This window comes from Brachyistius frenatus, unplaced genomic scaffold, assembly GCF_029030835.1.
Source record: "Brachyistius frenatus isolate BFR_SWC_R1_liver_20210118 unplaced genomic scaffold, ASM2903083v1 Contig_32, whole genome shotgun sequence".
Lineage (NCBI taxonomy): Eukaryota > Metazoa > Chordata > Actinopteri > Embiotocidae > Brachyistius > Brachyistius frenatus.
Window position 1 is genome coordinate 2,672,501 of NW_027210631.1, and position 21,611 is coordinate 2,694,111.

The following is a 21,611-nucleotide window of genomic DNA, read 5'->3' on the forward strand; positions in this document are numbered from 1 at the left end:
GTGTGTGTGTGTGTGTGTGTGTGTGTGTGTGTGTGTGTGTGTGTGTGTGTGTGTGTGTGTGTGTGTGTGTGTGTGTGTGTGTGTGTGTTGCTCACGCCATCTACCAACGGCTTGGGCTCTTTTCCTGTCTTTGTGCCAGGCCAGGTGGGATGTCCCAGGCTGAGACGGAGACACAGGTTTATCCATGAACATCAGACATTTGCATGCCAAAGACTATCTCTTTGTCTACTTCTGCTGCTGCCGTGCGCACAGTTTTATAAAAATCCAGCATTTCTGATTGCTGGAATTCAATACAACAAAGTAAAACGATTATTTCAACCGTGGGTTGTGTGTTGAAACGATCCATAGCGCGCAAAATCTTTCATGGCTACAGAATCAGAAACTATTGATCAAAGAATTGAATAACTAAGATTCCAAGTTATGGCAGACATCTGAAGCCAGCTGTCAGTATGGACAGCTTTAGATACTCTGATCCAAAGACAGCGGGTACAAAAAAGAAAGTTCTAACAAAGAAATTCAAAGGGAGAAATGGGATCTATGGATTTCTTTCATATTAGAGGTGCCGAACTATTATAAGAGTCCAGGATGTCACGGTGACTCGGTACAAACCCCTCAAAGCTGTTTCTCTCCGTGACCAACATTATATTAGGCTGACCAACCAGTCTGCTGGTGACAGTTTTGTATTTTCTGTAAAGAGAGATGTGAGGAAAATGAATGAGTATCGCACAATGTCTCCATCACAGTTATTACATATTTGCCAGATTTAATCATTTTGCATCATCATTCGAATCGTTTCCATTCGTCGGTATAAAAACTGTTCGACATATTTGAGATATTTTCGTCTTTCTCCGCTATTTGAGGTTTGATTGGCGCTCTTAATGGCGTCATCTTATTGCACCCCCATCTTCTGCTATAGTTAATTGGCACGTGGATGGAGAAGTGGCCCTACCACCGGCTCATCACAAGGTGCTGCATTTCCATGAGCCTCTACTGACATTAACATCATGGATTTAGTGGCAAAGCCAAACACTACAGCCAATAAACGGCTGGTCTTCTTCATAAGGTATATGTGAATCATTAAACTATGATTAGGCTTATTTTAATACAACGGCCTAAACTGAACAGAAAAAGACAACTACTTTGTTAATCGTAATTATTTTGACAATATGTCATCAACTATAATTTGGTGATTGTGTCAGCCTTGAAATCGTTTAAAGGTGCTAAATGCTCGCAGCAAAAGTCCAGTTTGTTCACATGCAAGATATTGAATTGAAAGTATTTCACAATCTTGGGATTTGGACAGATCTCATTTCTGTTTTGCTATTTTGAAAATGACCCTGCATGGCTTCACTACATCATCTTGAACACCGAGCACCAGCTGCTCCTTTGTTTCCCTCCAGCCGACATTCAAGAAACATGATGGAGCAGATTTTCTATTTCTCGCCTCCTTGCAACTCTGCAGCGTCCCTGAGTGTCCACCGTTTAACGGTTTTACCTGGTGTCCATCTTTGCCCTCACGTGCTGACGCCAGTGGGTTACTTCCGCCGTGACCGGCTGTCAATCAAACAGCCGAGAAGTGTGCACTCAGAGTGTCGGTGGTTTCTTCGTCTGTCCAGTCACCTGAAACTACTTGTGCCGGAGTGTCGCTTCAATACGATTAGACCAGATTATAGCGTCCCTGATGATACTGACCTCTCAGATAACGATGGAGACACTTAGTGACGCTAATACTGTGAAGAGCTTGAGGACTATGAAGAGGAGTAGCAGTCAGTACAGCAACATTTCAAACAGAATTAATTAGAAGAGCCTAAATTAAAAGTGAGGCTGTCTGACTGGTTTCTCTCTGGGCTTTATGAGTGTCTACGGTTAAATTTCAATGACTGTTCCCTGTGAACTGTAAGTGCACTTTGTTGGCGCTGTTTGTACATAACGCCTGTCTGGGAGGCAATGATTAACCCGCAGGGAAGAAAGGGGGATAATTAGAGATTGCTATTGAAGATTAAAAAGTAAAGAGAGTCTAAAGTTAGAAGAGGCAGCGGGCTGAGAGACGGCGATGAGAACCATGTTACAAAGAGATCACAAGTTTGATATCTAACAAGAGTCAAATAATGCTGGCAACATTTGACAGTGAATTTTGTCAAATGCACAAATAATAATTTCATTGTTATGATTATGCGAGAAGTGTTGCAGAAATTGTTTGAGGGAAGTGGGCAGATGGTGAGAGTTGTGCAGGACGGGATGTACTGAACGGCAGAATGGCAACTACAGCTGACGGTACTTGGCACCAACGCTGCACACATAAAGTCTACTATTATAATCTCGTGTTATGAAATCCAATTTGAACTTTATAGAGCTGAACGATTAAAATGTTTTTATGCTGAAAATTCAACGTGAACGGCTGCAATTTGAAATTCAAGCCGCTTTATTGTCAATTTAGCAGGCTGTAAAATACACAGCGTCTGCTGGAGGAGAGCTGCATCACATCCTTTTCAGACAGATACGAGCTGGCAGCCAGAAGCAGAGTCTCCCACTTCTGATAACATCTAACGGTTTTAAGCTTGTCAACATAAAAGTGCTGAATTAAGACCGTCTGGATTTGTGGCTCTGACTTTACTCGTCCCGTCAGTTGAAGAAGCAAAGGAGCCAGAAGTACCTTTGAGGTACTAATCAGCAATATGTCTTTTTAGTAGTTATTACAATAACTGAACAAGTACTGTATATGAACCTATTATTGATGAATATCCCACATTTGTGTCTTAATCACTGTCTAACCCGGAGTATAGTCGTAGTAATGTAATGTACTAAATGAGTGCTTAATTGTTATTATTTTCCGACAGCTTTTTCAAGCTGATTGGCTAGTTTGAAAAAAAAAAAGAAAAAAAAAAAAAAAATCACTCCACAAAAAGTAACTGTTCGTATCTGTTTCATCTGATATTCAGTTTACCATTATAATTGATTCAAATTTATCTTGTTATATATTTCTGTTTTTAAGTACAAATTGCAATTACAGTCGTGGCTTAATTTTGGAGTGTAAATAATTAAGCAACAGGCCATTATAGTCAATTCTGCACTTCTTCAATCAACCAGTTTGGGATTTTGAATGTGTTTGCAGTGTTTTTGTAATTACTCTTGCTGGTAGAAAGGGAAAGAAAGTTTCACACTTCAGTTTAAAGTGAAGATTAATGTGGGTTCATAAGAGGAACATGATGGTTGACTGGTCAGCATAAGTAAATATGAAGGTTCCCTAAAAAATATTTCTCTTCGTGCGACTGAGCCCATTTTGAAAACAGAAGAAAACATGATTCAACAATCTGATTCATCCTGTTCAATAAAGAGACAACAAAGAGACAGCAGTGTGAAACTTCATCTGCCAAGCGGGGTATAGATCCTCACTAGTGTGTGTGTGTGTGTGTGTGTGTGTGTGTGTGTGTGTGTGTGTGTGTGTGTGTGTGTGTGTGTGTGTGTGTGTGTGTGTGTGTGTGTGTGTGTGTGTGTGTGTGTGTGTGTGATGAATATTTTAGCATTTTCGCTGTCAAACGACACCACTTGAGTTCACACTGAGTTCTTGCCACATGAGGGAAAGTGACTTCGTCAATGAAGCCTGTTTATCTTAATGTGTGACCTCTGTGTGTGTGTGTGTGTGTGTGTGTGTGTGTGTGTGTGTGTGTGTGTGTGTGTGTGTGTGTGTGTGTGTGTGTGTGTGTGTCTGTGTGTCTGTGTGTGTAATCCCTGCCTGCTGCTGCTCTGACAATGCCACATCTTAATCTCCGGATTATGAGCCAATCTCACCCAACTCTAACCTCCATACACAAACACACAAACACACTTGGCAAAGCATGATTAAATGATTTACATGGTGGGCAACTGGACAGGGCAAGATGCCAAAACATAGAGATAATGTGTGTGTGTGTGTGTGTGTGTGTGTGTGTGTGTGTGTGTGTGTGTGTGTGTGTGTGTGTGTGTGTGTGTGTGTGTGTGTGTGTGTGTGTGTGTGTGTGTGTGTGTGTGTACACATGCAATGTACATAGAGACAAAAATGAGCCTTACATGACAGCACAACAAATAGTATTAGGCTTGCCTGTAAACTAACACACACACATGCACACGCACACACACACACACACACACACACACACACACACACACACACACACACACACACACACACACACACACACACACACGCGCGCGCGCACGCACATACAGCCATTCTACAAGACCAAACATCCCCTTTGACACTCAAACACATTCATACAGGAAGTCAGCAAGATGGCTTTGCTCTTCTGTGCAATGACACAAATACTGGTTATTCATGGTTTTGGGCTGACGGGGCTGTTTGATGATATGACCTACATTTTTCATTTTTTCAAGCTAAAGAGAAGTTGTGTGTGCGTGCGTGTGTGTGTGTGTGTATGTATGTATGTATGTATGCATGCATGTGTGTGTAACAGAGAGCGCGCGCGAGAGAGAGACAATGAACTCCCAACAATTCACATTCCTTGCATGGCTCACATAACTTTCCCATCGGCGGATGTGTGTGTGTGTGTGTGTGTGTGTGTGTGTGTGTGTGTGTGTGTGTGTGTGTGTGTGTGTGTGTGTGTGTGTGTGTGTGTGTGTGTGTGTGTGTGTGTGTTCATATGGATATGAATGTGTGTATGTGTGTTCATATAGATATGAATGCGTGTGTGTGTGTGTGTGTGCGCAGCACCCAGCCCACAGCAACTGTATTCCCTCTGAAGCCCTAGAATTAGCCAGACCCTAAAAAAAACCCAATAATTACTACTTCACCTACATGATGCCCACAGTGCAGCTGTGCAGTGGCAGGAAGACATTTTCCCATCAGCCCTTTGGGCCGTTAGCTGGTCCTCCTCTCAGATTTCGTTACATTCTCAGTTTTTTTTTTTACATTTTTCCGGACTACCTCAGGTAAAACAATGACGCACAGACCAAAGATCCAGCATGTTGGGATGATAACGGCTGGAAACACACAAACACCACACTACATAATGATAAACACACTGGAAACATGCGCACACCTGCACACAGTCCACACGTAAATTGCTCCATCAAAGCCGCAAGAAACATACGACGCTCACGCAGCCAAAAGCACACCGATATAACCGAGAGACAAGAGTGCAAACATACAGAAAAGACACACACACACACACACACACACACACACACACACCTCTCTCATCAATAAAATATGACACAAGTTGGAGTTATAAAACAAGAGCGGGAGAGAGAGATAGCGAGCTGCTGGATTGGTTGTCAATGGCAACAGTGTTTCGGAGGCTGATTGTCGGTAAGTGCAGTCAGCTCTGACGGTGGGAAATCAACACCGTCAGTCGATAATAAAGTTTAATGCTGTATAATAGTTTAGAATCAGCACATTACATTCAGCTGTAAAAAGATTAACATGGATGTCTCAGTAATGCGAGTATCTCCATCCTCTCGTTCGTCCTGCCAGACGAGGGAAATCGCTTCACTTGGAAACAGCAGAGCCGAGAACATTTAAACGGACAGCGAGCTGGTTGACTCACAGAAACCGGATTTCAGTCGTTTGTCCGTCTCTTCAGGTTTTCTCCAAACGCAGGACATCATCATTTTTTCACCTGGTTTGACTGATATCAGACACGTATCAGTCACACAAATCCTTTACGTCTACTATATATATATATATATTCTCAATGACATGTAGGACTGTTTGACAGAACCCACAACAGGATCTTCAGAAGCAGGTGGACCAAAAACGTGTTGTCTCGGTAACAATAACAAAGGCATCATTAACATTGTGCCGTGATCACTGTTTGGTTAGGTTTAGGCACCAAAACTACTTGGTTATGCGAAAGATAAAACGTTATTTACATTAAGTTAAAAAAAAAGTCACCATTGACTTTTGCTTTCACTCGGGACACAAAAAGCAACAATCCCCCAAATGATCTCCTCACATCGACTTTATCATTCTTTATAGCGCATCACATGACTTTCGCCATCGCTCCCGCCCATAATTACCAGCCCTGTTAGTACATATACTTGAGATGTGTGGTGACGAGTGCCTATTGAACGGTCCGCTAGCAGTCGGATCAGGTGCTTTGGAAAACTTCAATCCAGAAACACATTAGATGATTTTAAAGAGTAAAATCGCAGCGTTGCCTGAACAGCAGCACGGTCTGGCTCTTTTTGTTAAGAGGACCACATATCTGTCAAAAACAATAATCGATCTCTGCTCGCACTCTCTCGCTCCAACAGGATGTTTCCAGCGTATCACTGACACCTGCTGCGGTTCCATCACACGGCACTTCACCGTCTCAAACCGAAGCACCTATCATGGACCGCTCACTACGATGTACATATTCTCATCCGTGAAGCCCAGGAGACGAGGTGAGAAAGAGTGCGAGTGTGTGTGCTGCATATATATCTCACAAGACACACTCTCGGCTCTCACGTTCCTGCTGCATGCGACATAATGCAGAGACCGATCGATAGCAGCGCTGCTATATGGCCCACAGACAACGGGGGTGTGGGGGTGGGGGGGTAATTAGTTTGTTCTCTCGGGGTGGATCACTCTCACATGCCAACAGCCTAGATCTGGATGTGGGTCAAAACACGCACATGCAGATGCACACATGCACATAACCGAGTGGCCAGTTGTTCCAGATGAAGGACGGTGGAAGGAAATCCAGGTCAAACTGGGGGTAGAGAAGAGCCTGAATGCACCACGGACACCTCACCGCATAGATGGACGATTGGTGTTGGACAATATAGCTCCGGATCAGTATCCGTATTCAAATTCATACTGTGATGTTATTATGATATCAGAAATGGCAACTGTGCTCTTAAACTGTAATTTCAACATTTTATATTCATTTTTTTTTTTTTAAATGCGAAGACCCCCAGATGCTGGGTTAGATACCGATACCTTGACTTCAATCTGAACAATATTTTTTCTATACCAAATCTATCAAATCCATTTCAACAAAAAAGAAAATGACATGACACATTATGGCAAGAGATTTTCATGCAGCTTAAAGTGTAACTCTCTTACTGTTATTTTCTGTAGTTACAATTTACAGATGTCACATGCAAGCTATAACTAGACACCACAATTTACTGATGTTCTATAAATGGCTCAAATGATAATGGTAGATGCCAGCTAGCCCGATGTGCACAGACGAGCCTCCAGTCCCGAGTTACTGAAGGCATGTGGCCAAAAATGAGTTTGAAAGGTGTTAAAATAAGGCGTTCTAATGCGAGAATTACCAAATATGAGTGATTTCACCGGCGCCAGCTGCCAAAGTAGAGCCCGTGTACGATAAACAACTGCAGCTGACTGACAAGAAGACACTGGGGAGATTTAGTCAGGATGTATGCAAAAGATAAGCATTTTGATCAGACAACGTATTTGGTGGATAGAAAGTTAATACCCAGCCATAGTCTCAACAACATCTCACTGTTTCCAGGGCAACCACAGTGGCTGCTAAACACATATTCTTGCCTGACTCTAGTATAGGATGTGCTTGTTATCTCCCACTTTCACTTGTGCGTTTCATTTCAAAAGGCTTGAATCCTGAAAACAGCCGCGTGCAGGGCGAATTTCAAACAGTCAAAACATCGAGCAGCTACACCGAAATAAAGCTTCATTTTATTGGTCTGTCGTATCAGTTCAATGTGAAAATTCAAAGGTTTTACCAGCCGATACGTGCCAATATTAGGATGCATCCCAAACTTGCAGGCAATACTAAAGTCATGAGCGCAAATCATTTCAAATAAGGGCACTTACAGCGAGCTGCAGAGTGATTTCAAATCAGCAGGAATCCCACTGCCTCTTCATTTCCCCCACTTGTGACTTGAATACAGTACAAACAGAACTAAAGGCACTTCAAGCAGTGGAGAAGCCGATGTTTACACTTATTAAATCATCAAAAATACAACTTTTTAACACAGGCAAGATGCTTGAGGGAATCAAGTATCCACATTTTCATTGTGGAAAATAAAAGTCCGCTGCTTTAAATGTGAAAAGGAAATGTCACTGCGCAGGTACAGTCTGGTGTGAGCAGGATGCATCACAAGTGTGACAGAGAAATACGTCTGCACTCACGCCTGCGATGTTACAAACTGGTTTTACAGTAGATTTACGGTCTTTTTTTATTTATTTTTTTAGGCTTTCTCAATGCAATTTCTGCCATTATATCTTTCTTAATTCGGCAATAAGGCTCTTCCTGTCGCTGCTCCGGCTGCCGACACATCAGCTTTGTAAACAAACTCCCAAAAAAATATTCGCACCTGAAATGACGACAAGAAGAGACTTTAAACGGTTATGACACGGGGGCGAGGCACGAAACACAACACAAGTGAAACATTAAAAAAAAAAAAAAGTATCTGTGAAATATAAACGAGAGTCTGGATAAATTGTCCCTCAGCGCCCGTGTCGTTTCGTTTCCTCCCGTGTTGTCGTTTCCACGCACCGCCGGTCAGAGACTTCGTCCTTCTCTGCCCGAACCGAGCGTAACGTCACGGTGTCCATTATCGGACAGACCCGAGTTGTTACCCAGAAGTGACATTTTGAACCAAAACGTACCTGAAAATGGTGAATTCCTCCTCGTTTCGAGCCGACTCTCCGGAGCTGCCAGGCCCGGATGCCCTCCTCCGCTTTATCCGCCCACCGATAGAAGTAGCTGAAAACACGGGGTTTTTTTTTTTTTTTTTTTTTTTTTTTTTTGTGGTCTGTTCTCGGTTTTTGGTCCCAGACGCTCCCGACAGAGAAGGAAATGTCCTCCGAAAACACAACCGGCGGCACGACGGAGTGAAGACGGAGGGATGAAGACCCGGAACCCCGAAAATGTCGTTCGATCGGCGGCGAAGGCAGTTTAAAGAGGCTGGAGGAGGATCTGATGTCGGCGGACACGGGAGGGGTGCGAGCGCTCAAAGCTGGCCGCCGTCAATCACAGGACTTCCTGTCACGTTTCAAAATAAAATCGTACGGGCTGTGTTGTTTTTCCATAGCGATGCACGCAGACTGCAAAGAAACTGTTGTATCTGATAATAATTTAGTGTAAAACTGGGTATTTTTTAAAAAGGTTTCAATACCTTGATTTCAACTCCGGTTTCTGAACTACACTTTTTTTTTTTTTTTTTTTTTTTAAATATCAATTTTCTAAAATAATTTTTTTTAAAGAAAAAGAAAATTACATGACACATTACAGTACAAATCCTAAGTTTTATGCACTAACCCCCCCCCCCCGGGTTATTTTCTGCGGTCACAATTTACAAATGTCATGTAAATGTTTCACATGCGAGGTATCACTCACTCAACGGCACCGTTGTTTCCTATGACAGCTTTCAAAATAAAAGAGCCAGTAACGGTTTAGGGCGTTTCAAAAATAGTGTTCAAAATATGCATACACAATTTCTGAGCGCTGTGTTTTAACATATTTAATTTGGTATCGAATTCAACAGGGAAGTCAACCAGAAATGCCGTTCTAATAATAGCACACTGTAGCTTGACAAAGCTGTGAGCAGGGGTAGGAAATAGGCCCACAAAAAACGAAACAATGAATTTGACTAGACTTCCTCTTCACTTTCTTCTGACTCATTCGTTTCATTACAACAGTGGAGAGCTGTCGTCTAACTCTGCAGCTTCAAAATACTAATAATGTTTCTTCTCTGTCCCTGTCGATCCTCGAAAAAACAATATTGAGCTCACAAGTTTAAGGCATATATAAAATATTATTAATCTTATTTAAATTAAAACATTTTGTGCCAAAATATATTTTCACATGATTGTTTTGAAAATTATCTTTGAAATTATTAGAATGGTTGTTTACTCTCCTTTTTATTTTTATTTTTTTTTTTTTTTTTTACAATTACAGTCTCTAGACTGACTATAAAAAGGATGAAAAAGACGGTTGGGTCACCAGAGTCACAGAAACGATCAATTAATTATCATTCTCTGATTTGATTATTTCTAAAAGGATTGCTATAAATAAGAAGAGCTATAATTTCTGTGACGGACCCTGAAAAATGGGACCATAAACATACTATAATACTGTAATTGGCATTAAGTGTTTTTTTGTTTTGTTGTGTGTCGCCACCTGTTGGATAAAAACTGCAGCTATTAGTAATGTAATTCCGTTGCTTTTTTTTCTCCCTTTTTTTATTAAAAAAGAATATTACTGAAATCCTTCGAATAAATAAATACATAAATATATTTTAGACTCTGCAGTAAAATCTTCATTTCCCTGTATATACTGTATTTCACAATAAGCCTCACATTTAAAAGTTAATTACACCTAAAAAACCATATAGAAGTTAGTTTATTATCATTCCCTTAAACTAATCGTGAAAACATTCTATATATATTATATTATATTATATTATATTATATTATATTATATTATATTATATTATATTATATTATATTATATTATATCAGAACACCTGTACCACGAGGGTATCTGAACGCGCGTCCCGTGTGTCGTCACCAGCCCGACCGTTGCCCCGGTAACAGTCAGACCCACTTTCTCCGTGTTGACCCGCCGCACACAGCCGGACAGCAGCCGGACAGGGAAGATGTCTCGGGCCGCGGAGAGACTTCGGCTGCTCATCAACCATCTGAACCGAACAACCACCGAGCTCGTATCCTTTTTGTTTTGTTCCGCTGGGAGCTCCCGTCGTGTCGGTGATCCGGTCGCCCGGTAGAGGTGCGCGGAGCGGCGGGATAGGGCTGGCGGTCCAGGCCGGGACCCTTCGGCCGGGGCTGCAGGAGCATTGGGGAGAAATACAGGAATATTTACTGGCTTAAAACTATTATATGTGACTGTTTTATTCATGATTTCGCTTCTTGCTCTCATTGGTAGCGGAATAGTAGCACTGTTGTTGTGAACAGAGGCTGTCGCCATTGTTTCTGGTTGAGCACCAGCTGAAGGGACCAGCTGTGTTTGGTCTGTAAACAGCTCAGAGGACTGGTCGCTCTGTCGTTAGTTCAGTTGAAAGACTGTCCCGTTAGTTTTTAATCTGTCATTGTTGTTGTTAAAAACGTGCATATTCTGCGTTTCTCGTGTACTCGGTTGCATCATTATGAAGCAGCATATCGCAGTTGTACTTTGTACTGTCGTGATCTGAAATCATTGACCGGTTGTCAAGATCCAGTTCAACCAAATAACAGCTGCACAATTTGGAAGGAGGCCAGACGTGAAAGTGTAAAAACTAGATATCCTTTTAGAAAAAGTAGGTCGAAAACTGATCTGAAATATTTAAAAAAACAAAAACAAATAAGACACATCATCAGCATCTGTTTCTGCTTCTTTGGTTCCTTAACTTGATTTCTAAAAGACAGCTGCACCAACTTCTGCCCAAACCTTCACCTACAGTCACCCACAGAGACTGAGGTAGGGACACACCTTTAGCTTTGTTGCCAGAGGCTAAAGGTTTCTGTACACATGTTTACATGGTTCAGCCAGCGCTGCCTTTGTCCCACTTTTCTGTGTGCCGTGTGTAATAACGGGGTACAGAGGACAACCCAATGCTTGTTTTTAAGCTACTTCAGTGCCAGTCCAAGTATCACCTGTCCTGCTTCTGGAGTTTTTCATAGCCAGTACCTGCAGTTTACTATAAATTCAATATAACTTGAATGCAACATTCGCATGCACATTGTCTAGCAAATATTACCTGTCCAAAGCAGCCTTTCTCCACAACTAACAGGGTGATAAATCGTTGTGTTGTCGCTTTCTGGACAGATACACTTTTGATAACGACCTGCTGACCCCAGACCAGCGACTCTTCTATGAGGAAAATGGCTTCATTCTCATCGAGAATCTGGTTTCTGAGGAGGACATCGGCAGGTTCAGGTAAACATCAGGAATTGTGAAGAGAATTATACGTTTCCCCGCTGTATAAAAATATCACTGTTGTAACTGCACCGTGATTAACTATTAACTATGATATACTGTGATTAGGTCACAAATTAAGACTCAAAAAGTATCTCAAAGAATACTTTACCAAAATAAGAGACACAGAGTAGTTACAAGTCCGTTCTGTCAACATGACGTATGAGAAGTACATCTTATAACTCCAGGCACGGGTGCTGGATGTGATCTGTGTGTGTCCGTACTTTTATTCAGGAAAGAGTTTGAGCGGATCTGTCGACAGGAAGTGAAGGTTCCCGGTCTGGTGGTGATGAGGGACGTGGCCATCGCAAAGTCAGAGTTTGTCCCGGATCAGAAAGCTGTTTCCAAACTCCAGGACTTCACGGAAGATCCCGAACTGTTCCGGTACTGCACCTTGCCAGAGGTACAACAGCACTCTCCAACACATGAAGTATAGACAGTAGTATTTGTCACATGTTATTGGATTAATAATTCAAGATATAGTGTAGACATATTTATATTATTGATATACTGGTTGAATAGACTCTGGTGTCCTGCAGTGGCACACGGACACAGACAGTAAGGCGGAAAGCATTAGATGGACTGAACTGGTTTCTACCAGGAAGTTCAATTTTTCCACACAAAAAATTAAAAAAAAATCCAGAATAAATTTAGTTTTCTTTTCAACAGTAGCTTGAGTTTAAAACAATGAAAACCTCAACACTGATCAACAACAACTTGTGCCTTTCTGTGTCAGATCCTGAAGTATGTGGAGTGTTTCACTGGTCCGAACATCATGGCCATGCACACCATGCTGATCAACAAACCTCCTGATGCAGGTACGGGGTCAGAAAAACACAATATTAGAGCTGCATCAGTTAATCAGTTGACAGAAAATTAACCAGTTACTCGTTTGAAAATAGTTTTAAGTTATTTTTTTATCGAGCAAAACTGCCAACTCCCAGTTTATCTAGTGAGGATTTGTTACTTCTCTTGTAAACTTCTCTCTGGATTTATGACATGGGAGAAAGAGTCGTTTTCACTATTTTTCTGTCACTTAATAGAACAAACAATTAATCAATTAATCAATTTATGGAAACAAATAAAGTAACGTAGCCAATAACAATTATCAATGAAAATAATTGTTGGCTACAGCCCCTAAAACTCGACTTGAATTTGGGAGCTCTGTATTTAAGGATACCTTTTTGTTTTTAATCTAAGCCGCATCGAACCCAACATCTAAATATCCTTTTTCCTTAGTTTAAGATCAAAGTAATAATCACAAGATTTTCCATTCAAATAAATATCTTATAACTTCACTATCTATCGCTGGATGAGGAAACATAATGAGTTTGTGGCCCACTGATGAAAGCCTTCACAAACTGAATGAAATCGGTTTCAGCAGCAACTGATTTGAAAACTCTAAACCGGCGTTCAGTTCACGGTGTGTTTTCTGTCACAGAGCAGTGGGTTGTTGGAGTTAATGCAACAGCTGCAACGACTGCTTATCACCACAGCTGGCGCCAAAGAAAATGAAATGGAGATCTTCAATTATGAAATCTTTTATTGTTTCGACAGCAGGGACTTCCTTTGTTGGCGAACTGCTTCTTTTCATGTACTGCCTGATCATTGTGTTTCTGTAGGATTTACACAAAGAAGGGGCCCACTCGTGAAAACATTGCTCCATGGCACCACTAGTGGTCCAAAACGCCACATGGTGTCTTTAAGTTTGAATTTGGAGAGGAAATAAATATATCAAGTTCGTCACAATCTTTCGGCCACAAAGACAACCACCAAAATCCAAATAACACAATATGTATACATTCTTAAACCCATACCGGGTATTATGAGATGTCTGTGTGTGTGTGTGTGTGTGTGTGTGTGTGTGTGTGTGTGTGTGTGTGTGTGTGTGTGTCTGCTGCTGTTGCAGGTAAGAAAACCTCTCGTCACCCGATGCATCAGGATCTGCATTACTTCCCGTTCCGACCGGTCGACCAGATCGTCTGCTCCTGGACGGCGATGGAGAAGGTGAACAGGCAGAACGGCTGCCTGGTCGTCCTGCCGGGATCGCACAAGGGCACGCTGCAAGAGCACGACTATCCCGAGTGGGAGGTACACACACACACACACACACACACAACACTGTCACAATCACACCTGCGAGGACGTACAGACACACAAACACTAAGCGCCGCCTGTGTCCTCAGGGTGGGGTGAACAAGATGTACCACGGAGTGCGAAACTACGACCCGCAGCACCCCAGGGTGCACCTGGAGATGGAGGAGGGCGACACGGTGTTCTTCCACCCGCTGCTCATCCACGGCTCCGGCATGAACCAGACGCAGGGATTCCGCAAGGTACCGCACCCGGCGACCGGAGACACACCAACTGCACTGCTTAGACAACTTAGCAAATGTTTGCCGCGTGTCAACCGTGTGTGTGTGTGTGTGTGTGTGTGTGTGTGTGTGTGTGTGTTCCCAGGCCATCTCCTGCCACTACGCCAGCGGTGATTGTTACTACATTGACGTGAAGGGAACCACGCAGGAAAACATCGAGAAGGAGGTGAAGGAGATTGCAGACAGGAAGTACCATTTGGGCGACAAAATCACCTTCAAGGTCAGACTTTTTACATTCAGTCTTCTTTATAAACTTTGCCTGAAAGTGTCCTGAATCGATTTAACTTTGGATTTTTAAATGTTTTATGCTGTTTACATGTCGTCCTACATGACCGCAAATGACAAAACACAGAACAGATGTATGAGAACGAATGACAGCGTGCATTTTATTTATATTTGGCTCGTAGTTTCTAAACTCGTCCTGCCCAGGCAAGCACGCACTTTAAAGCTTAGCGCAATGAGAGGCCAGTGATGGTGACAAATGATCTCTAACCTAGAATCAGAGCAGGCAGGTGAATGAAGGTCGGGATGATCAAATGGAAGCGATAGCAAAAACTAATAACTCGCAACTACCTTCAGAGATGAAAAATAAAAATGTAATGTTAGCATGTGCAGTGTTGATACTCAGCATCTTGTCACTCACTTTAACGCCGAGTGCAGTGAAACAGGAGGTGAAACATTAGAGTTGGATACGAAGCCAGAGACGGGCGGTTCTGCGTAAACTCCATGTTTTGGTAGCAGGTACCAGATGTGACACTTTTAAAGTCAACATTTCTGTCTCGTCGACCCGATGAGCAACAGCGATATGAAATGCAACCAACGGTCAAATCAGTGGAGTTGTCACGTCGGAGAACCAAAGCTCCATCACGCCACAGTTCTGGTCAATTGCACTGAATGTTTTGCCGTCGGACGCTGGGCGGTGAATTCACGGTCCACAACCGCACGGAGGTTGAAGAAAACCCACCTGGTTTTGCTGCTGACGCGACACACTTTCTTCACTCTTGGACAGCGACGTCACGTCCCTCCTGAAACACAAATGTCACTCAAAACCGTGCACATCACAGTGCTGCGCTCCATTCACGCACAACAGGCACAATCCTGGAACCTTTTGATCGCGCCCACAGACGTGATGGTCGCTTTAATATATTAAAGTATACCTGCAGGTCAACGGAGTATTCAAACATCGAATCCACATCATGCAAAAAAAAAACAACTTACTGAGCAGAACATCTATTAATGGAATGATACAAATTACAGTAGCATGGTTATATTTCAATTCGGGTAGTAATAAAAACATCACTAGTTGGTAATGTATTGTAATGGTTACAAGCAGAATATCAAAGAGTGCAATAAAAGCCCTCATTATACAACATGTTCCTGTCAGAGCTACAGTTACCTCGAGGTCGACTTCAGCGAAGCAACAAGCATCCGAGTTGGGAAGCTTTTAACCTCACTTGGCAAAAACACAGCAGAATGTCTGCGCTCATTATTTTACATTTAAAAAAAAAAAGTCACTGTAATGATGCAGCTTTAGAATGCAATTAAGTGTAGTTTGGTAAATGTAATTATTACAAAAAAGAAAACCACTTCAGAAGAGAAGCTGCGGGCCAAGGATGGATAGAAAATGTCTCGTTAAAGTCCTTCACATATTCAAACGGATGTTTCAGCTTCAGTGGTCCTAAAAACAAAGAGAAAGACAAAACACTCGCAGACCTGAGACCTGATCAAATACATTCAACATGTTACCTGATCAAATACATTCAACATGTTACCTGATAAAATACATTCAACATGTTACCTGATAAAATACATTCAACATGTTACCTGGTAAAATACATTCAACATGTTACCTGATAAAATACATTCAACATGTTACCTGATAAAATACATTCAACATGTTACCTGGTAAAATACATTCAACATGTTACCTGATAAAATACATTCAACATGTTACCTGGTAAAATACATTCAACATGTTACCTGATAAAATACATTCAACATGTTACCTGATAAAATACATTCAACATGTTACCTGATAAAATACATTCAACATGTTACCTGGATAAAATACATTCAACATGTTACCTGATAAAATACATTCAACATGTTACCTGATAAAATACATTCAACATGTTACCTGATAAAATACATTCAACATGTTACCTGATAAAATACATTCAACATGTTACCTGATAAAATACATTCAACATGTTACCTGGTAAAATACATTCAACATGTTACCTGATCAAATACATTCAACATGTTACCTGATCAAATACATTCAACATGTTACCTGATCAAATACATTCAACATGTTACCTGATCAAATACATTCAACATGTTACCTGGTAAAATACATTCAACATGTTACCTAAAATACATTCAACATGTTACCTGGTGAAAATACATTCAACATGTTACCTGATCAAATACATTCAACATGTTACCTGATCAAATACATTCAACATGTTACCTGATCAAATACATTCAACATGTTACCTGGTTAAAATACATTCAACATGTTACCTGATCAAAATACATTCAATTCAACATGTTACCTGATAAAATACATTCAACATGTTACCTGATAAAATACATTCAACACCTGTAAAATACATTCAACATGATAAAATACATTCAACATGTTACCTGATAAAATACATTCAACATGTTACCTGATCAAATACATTCAACATGTTACCTGATAAAATACATTCAACATGTTACCTGATAAAATACATTCAACATGTTACCTGATAAAATACATTCAACATGTTACCTGATAAAATACATTCAACATGTTACCTGATAAAATACATTCAACATGTTAAAACAAACAGTGACAGCAGAACATGAAACCCGGTTGACATCATCTGATCCAATCATCCTTGGGTCAAACATGATTGCCATCATCACGCACCAGGAGTAAATATAGAAACTGATCATCAGCCGACTCATCCTGAGCATTTGATGGCACGACGGCCAAAATAATTCCCGATCCTGTCGGACCCGCTGCTGGTAATGTGAAACTTTAAAGTTAAAACCTAACACGTGATGAAAACAAAACATGTCGACAAGCTCTGAATTATGCTCCGGGAAGAAAACACGAAAGGAGGGGGGGGAAAAAAATGTTTGTCTTGTTTTCTCACCAGCTGAAAAACTGAAAGGTGTGTTTTTGACGTACTGACCCTTTAACTCTGATGACTTCCACGCAGGATACGTGGGCCTTTCGAGGTCGCCTGGTGCAGGGAGAGAGGCTTTCACTGTGAACACGCCACGATCTACACCCCTCCTGGCACTTCCTCGACAGCATCGCGCAGCACAAATATCACTTCAGCCGTGTTATTGACGCTCCGAACGCGTCTGCCGAGCCGTTGAGTGAAACTGGAAACAAAAGGGAGATTAACTGGAACAAGTAAGACAGTTTAGAAAGGAGGAATTATCGCATGTTGAAAAAGAAGAATGAGAAGCGCGTGTGAGAGCGAGAGGGAGATGAGGTGGAGAGAAAACAAAGCAGAATAATTAAATGATCTGATTTGACTGTAGCACTTTTTAATTAATACTAACAGAGGCCTTGATCTTCCTGCGTTCTACCTTATTATTTAATCAACATGAATTTGAATGTGCCTTTTAAATGTGTTTTGAACCGCTAGATGTCGTTTTGTTTTCTAGAGTTTTCCTGTAATTAATTTATTTAATATTGGGGTTTTTTTAGATTAGTAATAAATTCAGAATAATGAAATCAAGACTTTGTGCGGGTTTTTTTCTAAAGTTTACAGAAACACACACACACACACACACACACACACACACACACACACACACACACACACACGCGTCCCACTGAGCTGTCATGTCAACTGCAAACTGATAAATTAAAAGCTGTCAGAAGATGATGAATAACACAGTTTGCAATATCATGAAGTGGCAGTAATGTAATCAGATCTTGACATAGTTACATGTTATTCCTATATGACCTCTCACGCTCTGATTTATTACACAAGTGTCATGTAAAACTAAAATAAAACATATTTTAAATTGACGTGCTACATTTTCTTGTGTTGAACCCACCAGAAATTCAGGCCGAGTTCTCGTTAATGTATCATTTTGGCGGTTAATAACTGATTGAGCTGACGGATCTCAAAGTTGACCGTGTTTGTTCCTACTAATAACGATGCTGTTTTGAAATCTGGAGGTCGATAATGACACTGATGCCTGAATGTAAGAGTTTAATCTAACTGGAAAGCTGATCTGCAGCGAAAACGCAAAGGATTGTGGGTTGAAGGATCGTCGCGCTCTGATCATAAGAGTGGAGATGAGTCTTATCAACAAGAGCCAGATTTGTTTTGAACATGTAACCAGCAGAATGACGGCTTACAATCACCAAAACAGATGACTGTGGAAAACAAGCTGCTTCACAGCCAGGTCAATTCGTTTTTAAAGCCTCAGTCGGCGTCTAATCAGGCGGCAGGAACCCAAACAAAACAATAACATAACATCAAGCTTTGAAACGGTTTTCGTCGTGCAAAAATAATGCGACGAGCCAAACTGACTCATTACATTTAATGATGATATTCTTTCTGAGCGCACGAGGTGCCAAACACTAAATCGCACTTTCGGTCTGTTGAATATGGACTGCGCCTCCTTCATAGCAGCACCTGCTTATACACACTTCTCCATATTTTATAAGCCAGGACAACAGCGGTGCAATACTGTTGCTGATGTCTTCTTTGTTCTCATCGCTGTCTGCACAGTGCTGCGGAAACAGTCACTGCACAATGTTATTTCCACTACTAACTTTCTAATATTTATTATGGTGCATGTAAATTATTGTAATTGTTTGCCGTGTCAGGCCATAATTAGAGTTTTGAATGCTGACGCTGAAATTCAGCCAGCGGATTTTAAAACACTGTTAAATCACAGATTTAAGATTAAGAGATTTTCTTTTTGTCATATGCAGTAAAAGCACAGGTGTTGCACGGTACAATGAGATTCTTACTTTTCTAGTCCTTCTTTCACCTTCAGAAGGAATAGCAATTAAAAAATAAAAACATATATAAAATCTTATAAAGAATAGAAGTAGATAATAGAACATGTACAGTATTGTGCACAAAGCAGCCGTTTGATGTTTGATGTTAAATCAAATAACTGCAAATGACTTTTAAACACCAGTGAAAAAAAAAAAAGAGAGATTACATTAAGCTGCATTATACTGAAAGTTGCTCCACACTGTGTCACCGGCTGACACCAACACTAAATCACGTGTTGGTCTCAGAGGAGTTTATTTCCTGTCTCCCCAGAATCCCAACACCTGATCCGGCGCAGCTCGGAGTGTAAACACGTGTTTGAACAGACTCTTTGTTCAAAACCAAGAGGGAAGCTCTCACATCTCCGTTCAGATCAGATCTGCAGGAAATTCATTCACATGCAAGGAGAGCTGAGACGTGGAGGCTGGTGACATCGACGACAGAAGGAGAAGGCGGAGAAGACGATTAAAACTATTTAAAACTATATATTTTCATGCACACGTGATGTACGGACACTTTCTGCACGTACACGTGCCAAGTGCAAAGAAACGTTACCTTATTAAACATCCAATCAATTTGATTAGAAACAGTCGCACGCAGATGGACACACACACACACACTCTATGAATTCATACGCAGTTGCACACCTACACACACACACACACAAGTATATGCATATAATACTCGTATTTGTACCGGCAGACACACACACACACACACACACACACAGCAGAAAGTTCAATCACACGCAGCTCTGACTGTTTCCGGACTGCAGATCAGCTGTCGGTTATTTTCTGAGCGAAGCGGCCCCCGTCGTCTCTGCCCAGTTTCCTTCACGGGGAGACTCGTTTCACGTTTCAGTCTCGTCGCACACAGCAGAGGACCTGAAGTGGCTCTTCTTCACGCAGGAGGCGGAAGAGCTGGCAGCGTGCAGCGGCGGTAAATACAGGTTGGCGGAGGCCGGTGTGTACGCTGAACCCTGAGATCACTGGGAGCCGGTGTGATAATAACCGGGTTCAGGGCAGCGACCACCTGCACGCACGCACACACACACACAGAGGATCTCATTCTGCACCAATGAGCAACAGGCTGTCGTCAGCCAGCAGGTGCAGAAGGATTCATGAGCTTTGTTGTCTAATAGTGTCGCAGACCGGAAGTGTCTTGCACTACTTGCACATTACAAAGTATAGATCCGAGTTTCAGTTTGATTTCAGCTTTCGCCAGGAACTCTTCAAACTTGACCCGGTTGCCTGAACCTCAAACCGGGTCAAGTTCGGAGAACTCCGGTCGGCAAATTCAAATTACCCCCCTACCCCCCCCCGGTTCAAAGCAAATACACATTTGTGTACAAATAGAGTGAAGCGGAAAACTCCAGCTGCAGAGACCGAAGGGCCGTTGACTTCCAGGATGAGACTTTGACAACCGATCAGCTGACAGAGAGACGTGTCCTCACTTATGTCTGCTCATCGACACGTAATAAAGACTGCGCGCGACCGAGCGGATGGAAAATAAAAAAAAAAAAAAAAAACCAACCTCGATCGACCTCAGAGGAGCTCCACATCAAAGCGTGAAGCCATATGAAGACACTACTTACTTCACATGCGTGGAAGGAGTCTGCGGTTCGGCGTCCTGCTGTGATTACTGCACATCTTGCAGCAGACTGTTTCCTCGGGTTATATTCCGCCTCGACTCCCTGTTAGAACCACAAACAGAAGCAGAGCTCGGAAGACTTGTCCTGCAGCAGACCGCGGTTTAACTTTAAAATCAGATGGCGACCTTGAAAACAAGGAGCTGGGAACAATTCACTTCAATTACTGCATTTTTTATTTATGTATTTATTTATTTTAAAGCTGCTTAAATCTGGATGTTTACGGTGGGTCAGATGGTTATTCAGGATGTGAAGGCAGTCGCTCGTTTATAGTAACAAACCTACAGATTTAAATATCTGCAGCTCTGCAGCTCCCTTCAGAAATCAGGAGAAGTTTAGCAGCTTTCAGCCAATTGTTTCGGTTCTCGTTCACCTTCATTCACTGGACAGGAAGTTGTCGTTCTGCCACCACGTGTCAAAAAGAAAAGTCCATTAGTGCTGGTGTAAGTAATTAATACTTCAGGATTAGGAAGAAAGAAAAAAAAAGAAAAGAATTTGTATGCATAATTCTTTCATATACTTCAACCACAATATGTATGTACTGTGTACACAGTGTGCAAAGGATTTAAGCACTTAAGCTACCAGCGTCAGGAGGAGCTATGCTCAGTGATGAGGAGATCCAGGAGTCCTGCAACAGGTGGTCTGACCTCCACATCATGGAGGCCGTCTGGGA

At 41.7% G+C, this 21,611-nt stretch overlaps 2 protein-coding genes across 3 annotated transcripts in view; one reads left to right on the plus strand and one right to left on the minus strand.

Moving 5' to 3' along the window:
• cdk17 (cyclin dependent kinase 17) overlaps positions 1–8,903 on the minus strand; it is a 46,849-nt gene extending 37,946 nt beyond the window's left edge. Inside the window, exon 1 of one of the 2 annotated variants that reach the window (XM_069700104.1) lies at positions 8,582–8,903. The gene's annotated coding sequence lies outside the window, so the exon portion shown is untranslated. The remainder of the gene's footprint in view (positions 1–8,581) is intronic. The other variant, XM_069700103.1, reaches the window with a different exon arrangement.
• Positions 8,904–10,500: 1,597 nt separating this feature from the next.
• On the plus strand, positions 10,501–18,005 carry phyh (phytanoyl-CoA 2-hydroxylase). The gene is made up of 9 exons (XM_069700110.1): positions 10,501–10,638; positions 11,335–11,390; positions 11,739–11,849; positions 12,123–12,291; positions 12,625–12,706; positions 13,798–13,979; positions 14,075–14,224; positions 14,349–14,483; positions 17,479–18,005. Exons 1-9 carry the CDS (start codon positions 10,573–10,575, stop codon positions 17,530–17,532), a joined length of 1,005 nt encoding a protein of 334 aa, XP_069556211.1. The 5' UTR covers positions 10,501–10,572; the 3' UTR covers positions 17,533–18,005.
• The last annotated feature ends 3,606 nt before the right edge of the window (positions 18,006–21,611 follow it).

Coding starts and splice junctions, on each gene's coding strand:
- phyh (XM_069700110.1), top strand. CDS start 10,573: ATGTCTCGGGCCGCGGAGAGACTTCGGCTGCTCATCAACCATCTGAAC. Junction 12,292..12,624: donor GGTACTGCACCTTGCCAGAG/GTACAACAGCAC, acceptor TTTCTGTGTCAG/ATCCTGAAGTATGTGGAGTG. Junction 14,225..14,348: donor AGACGCAGGGATTCCGCAAG/GTACCGCACCCG, acceptor GTGTGTTCCCAG/GCCATCTCCTGCCACTACGC.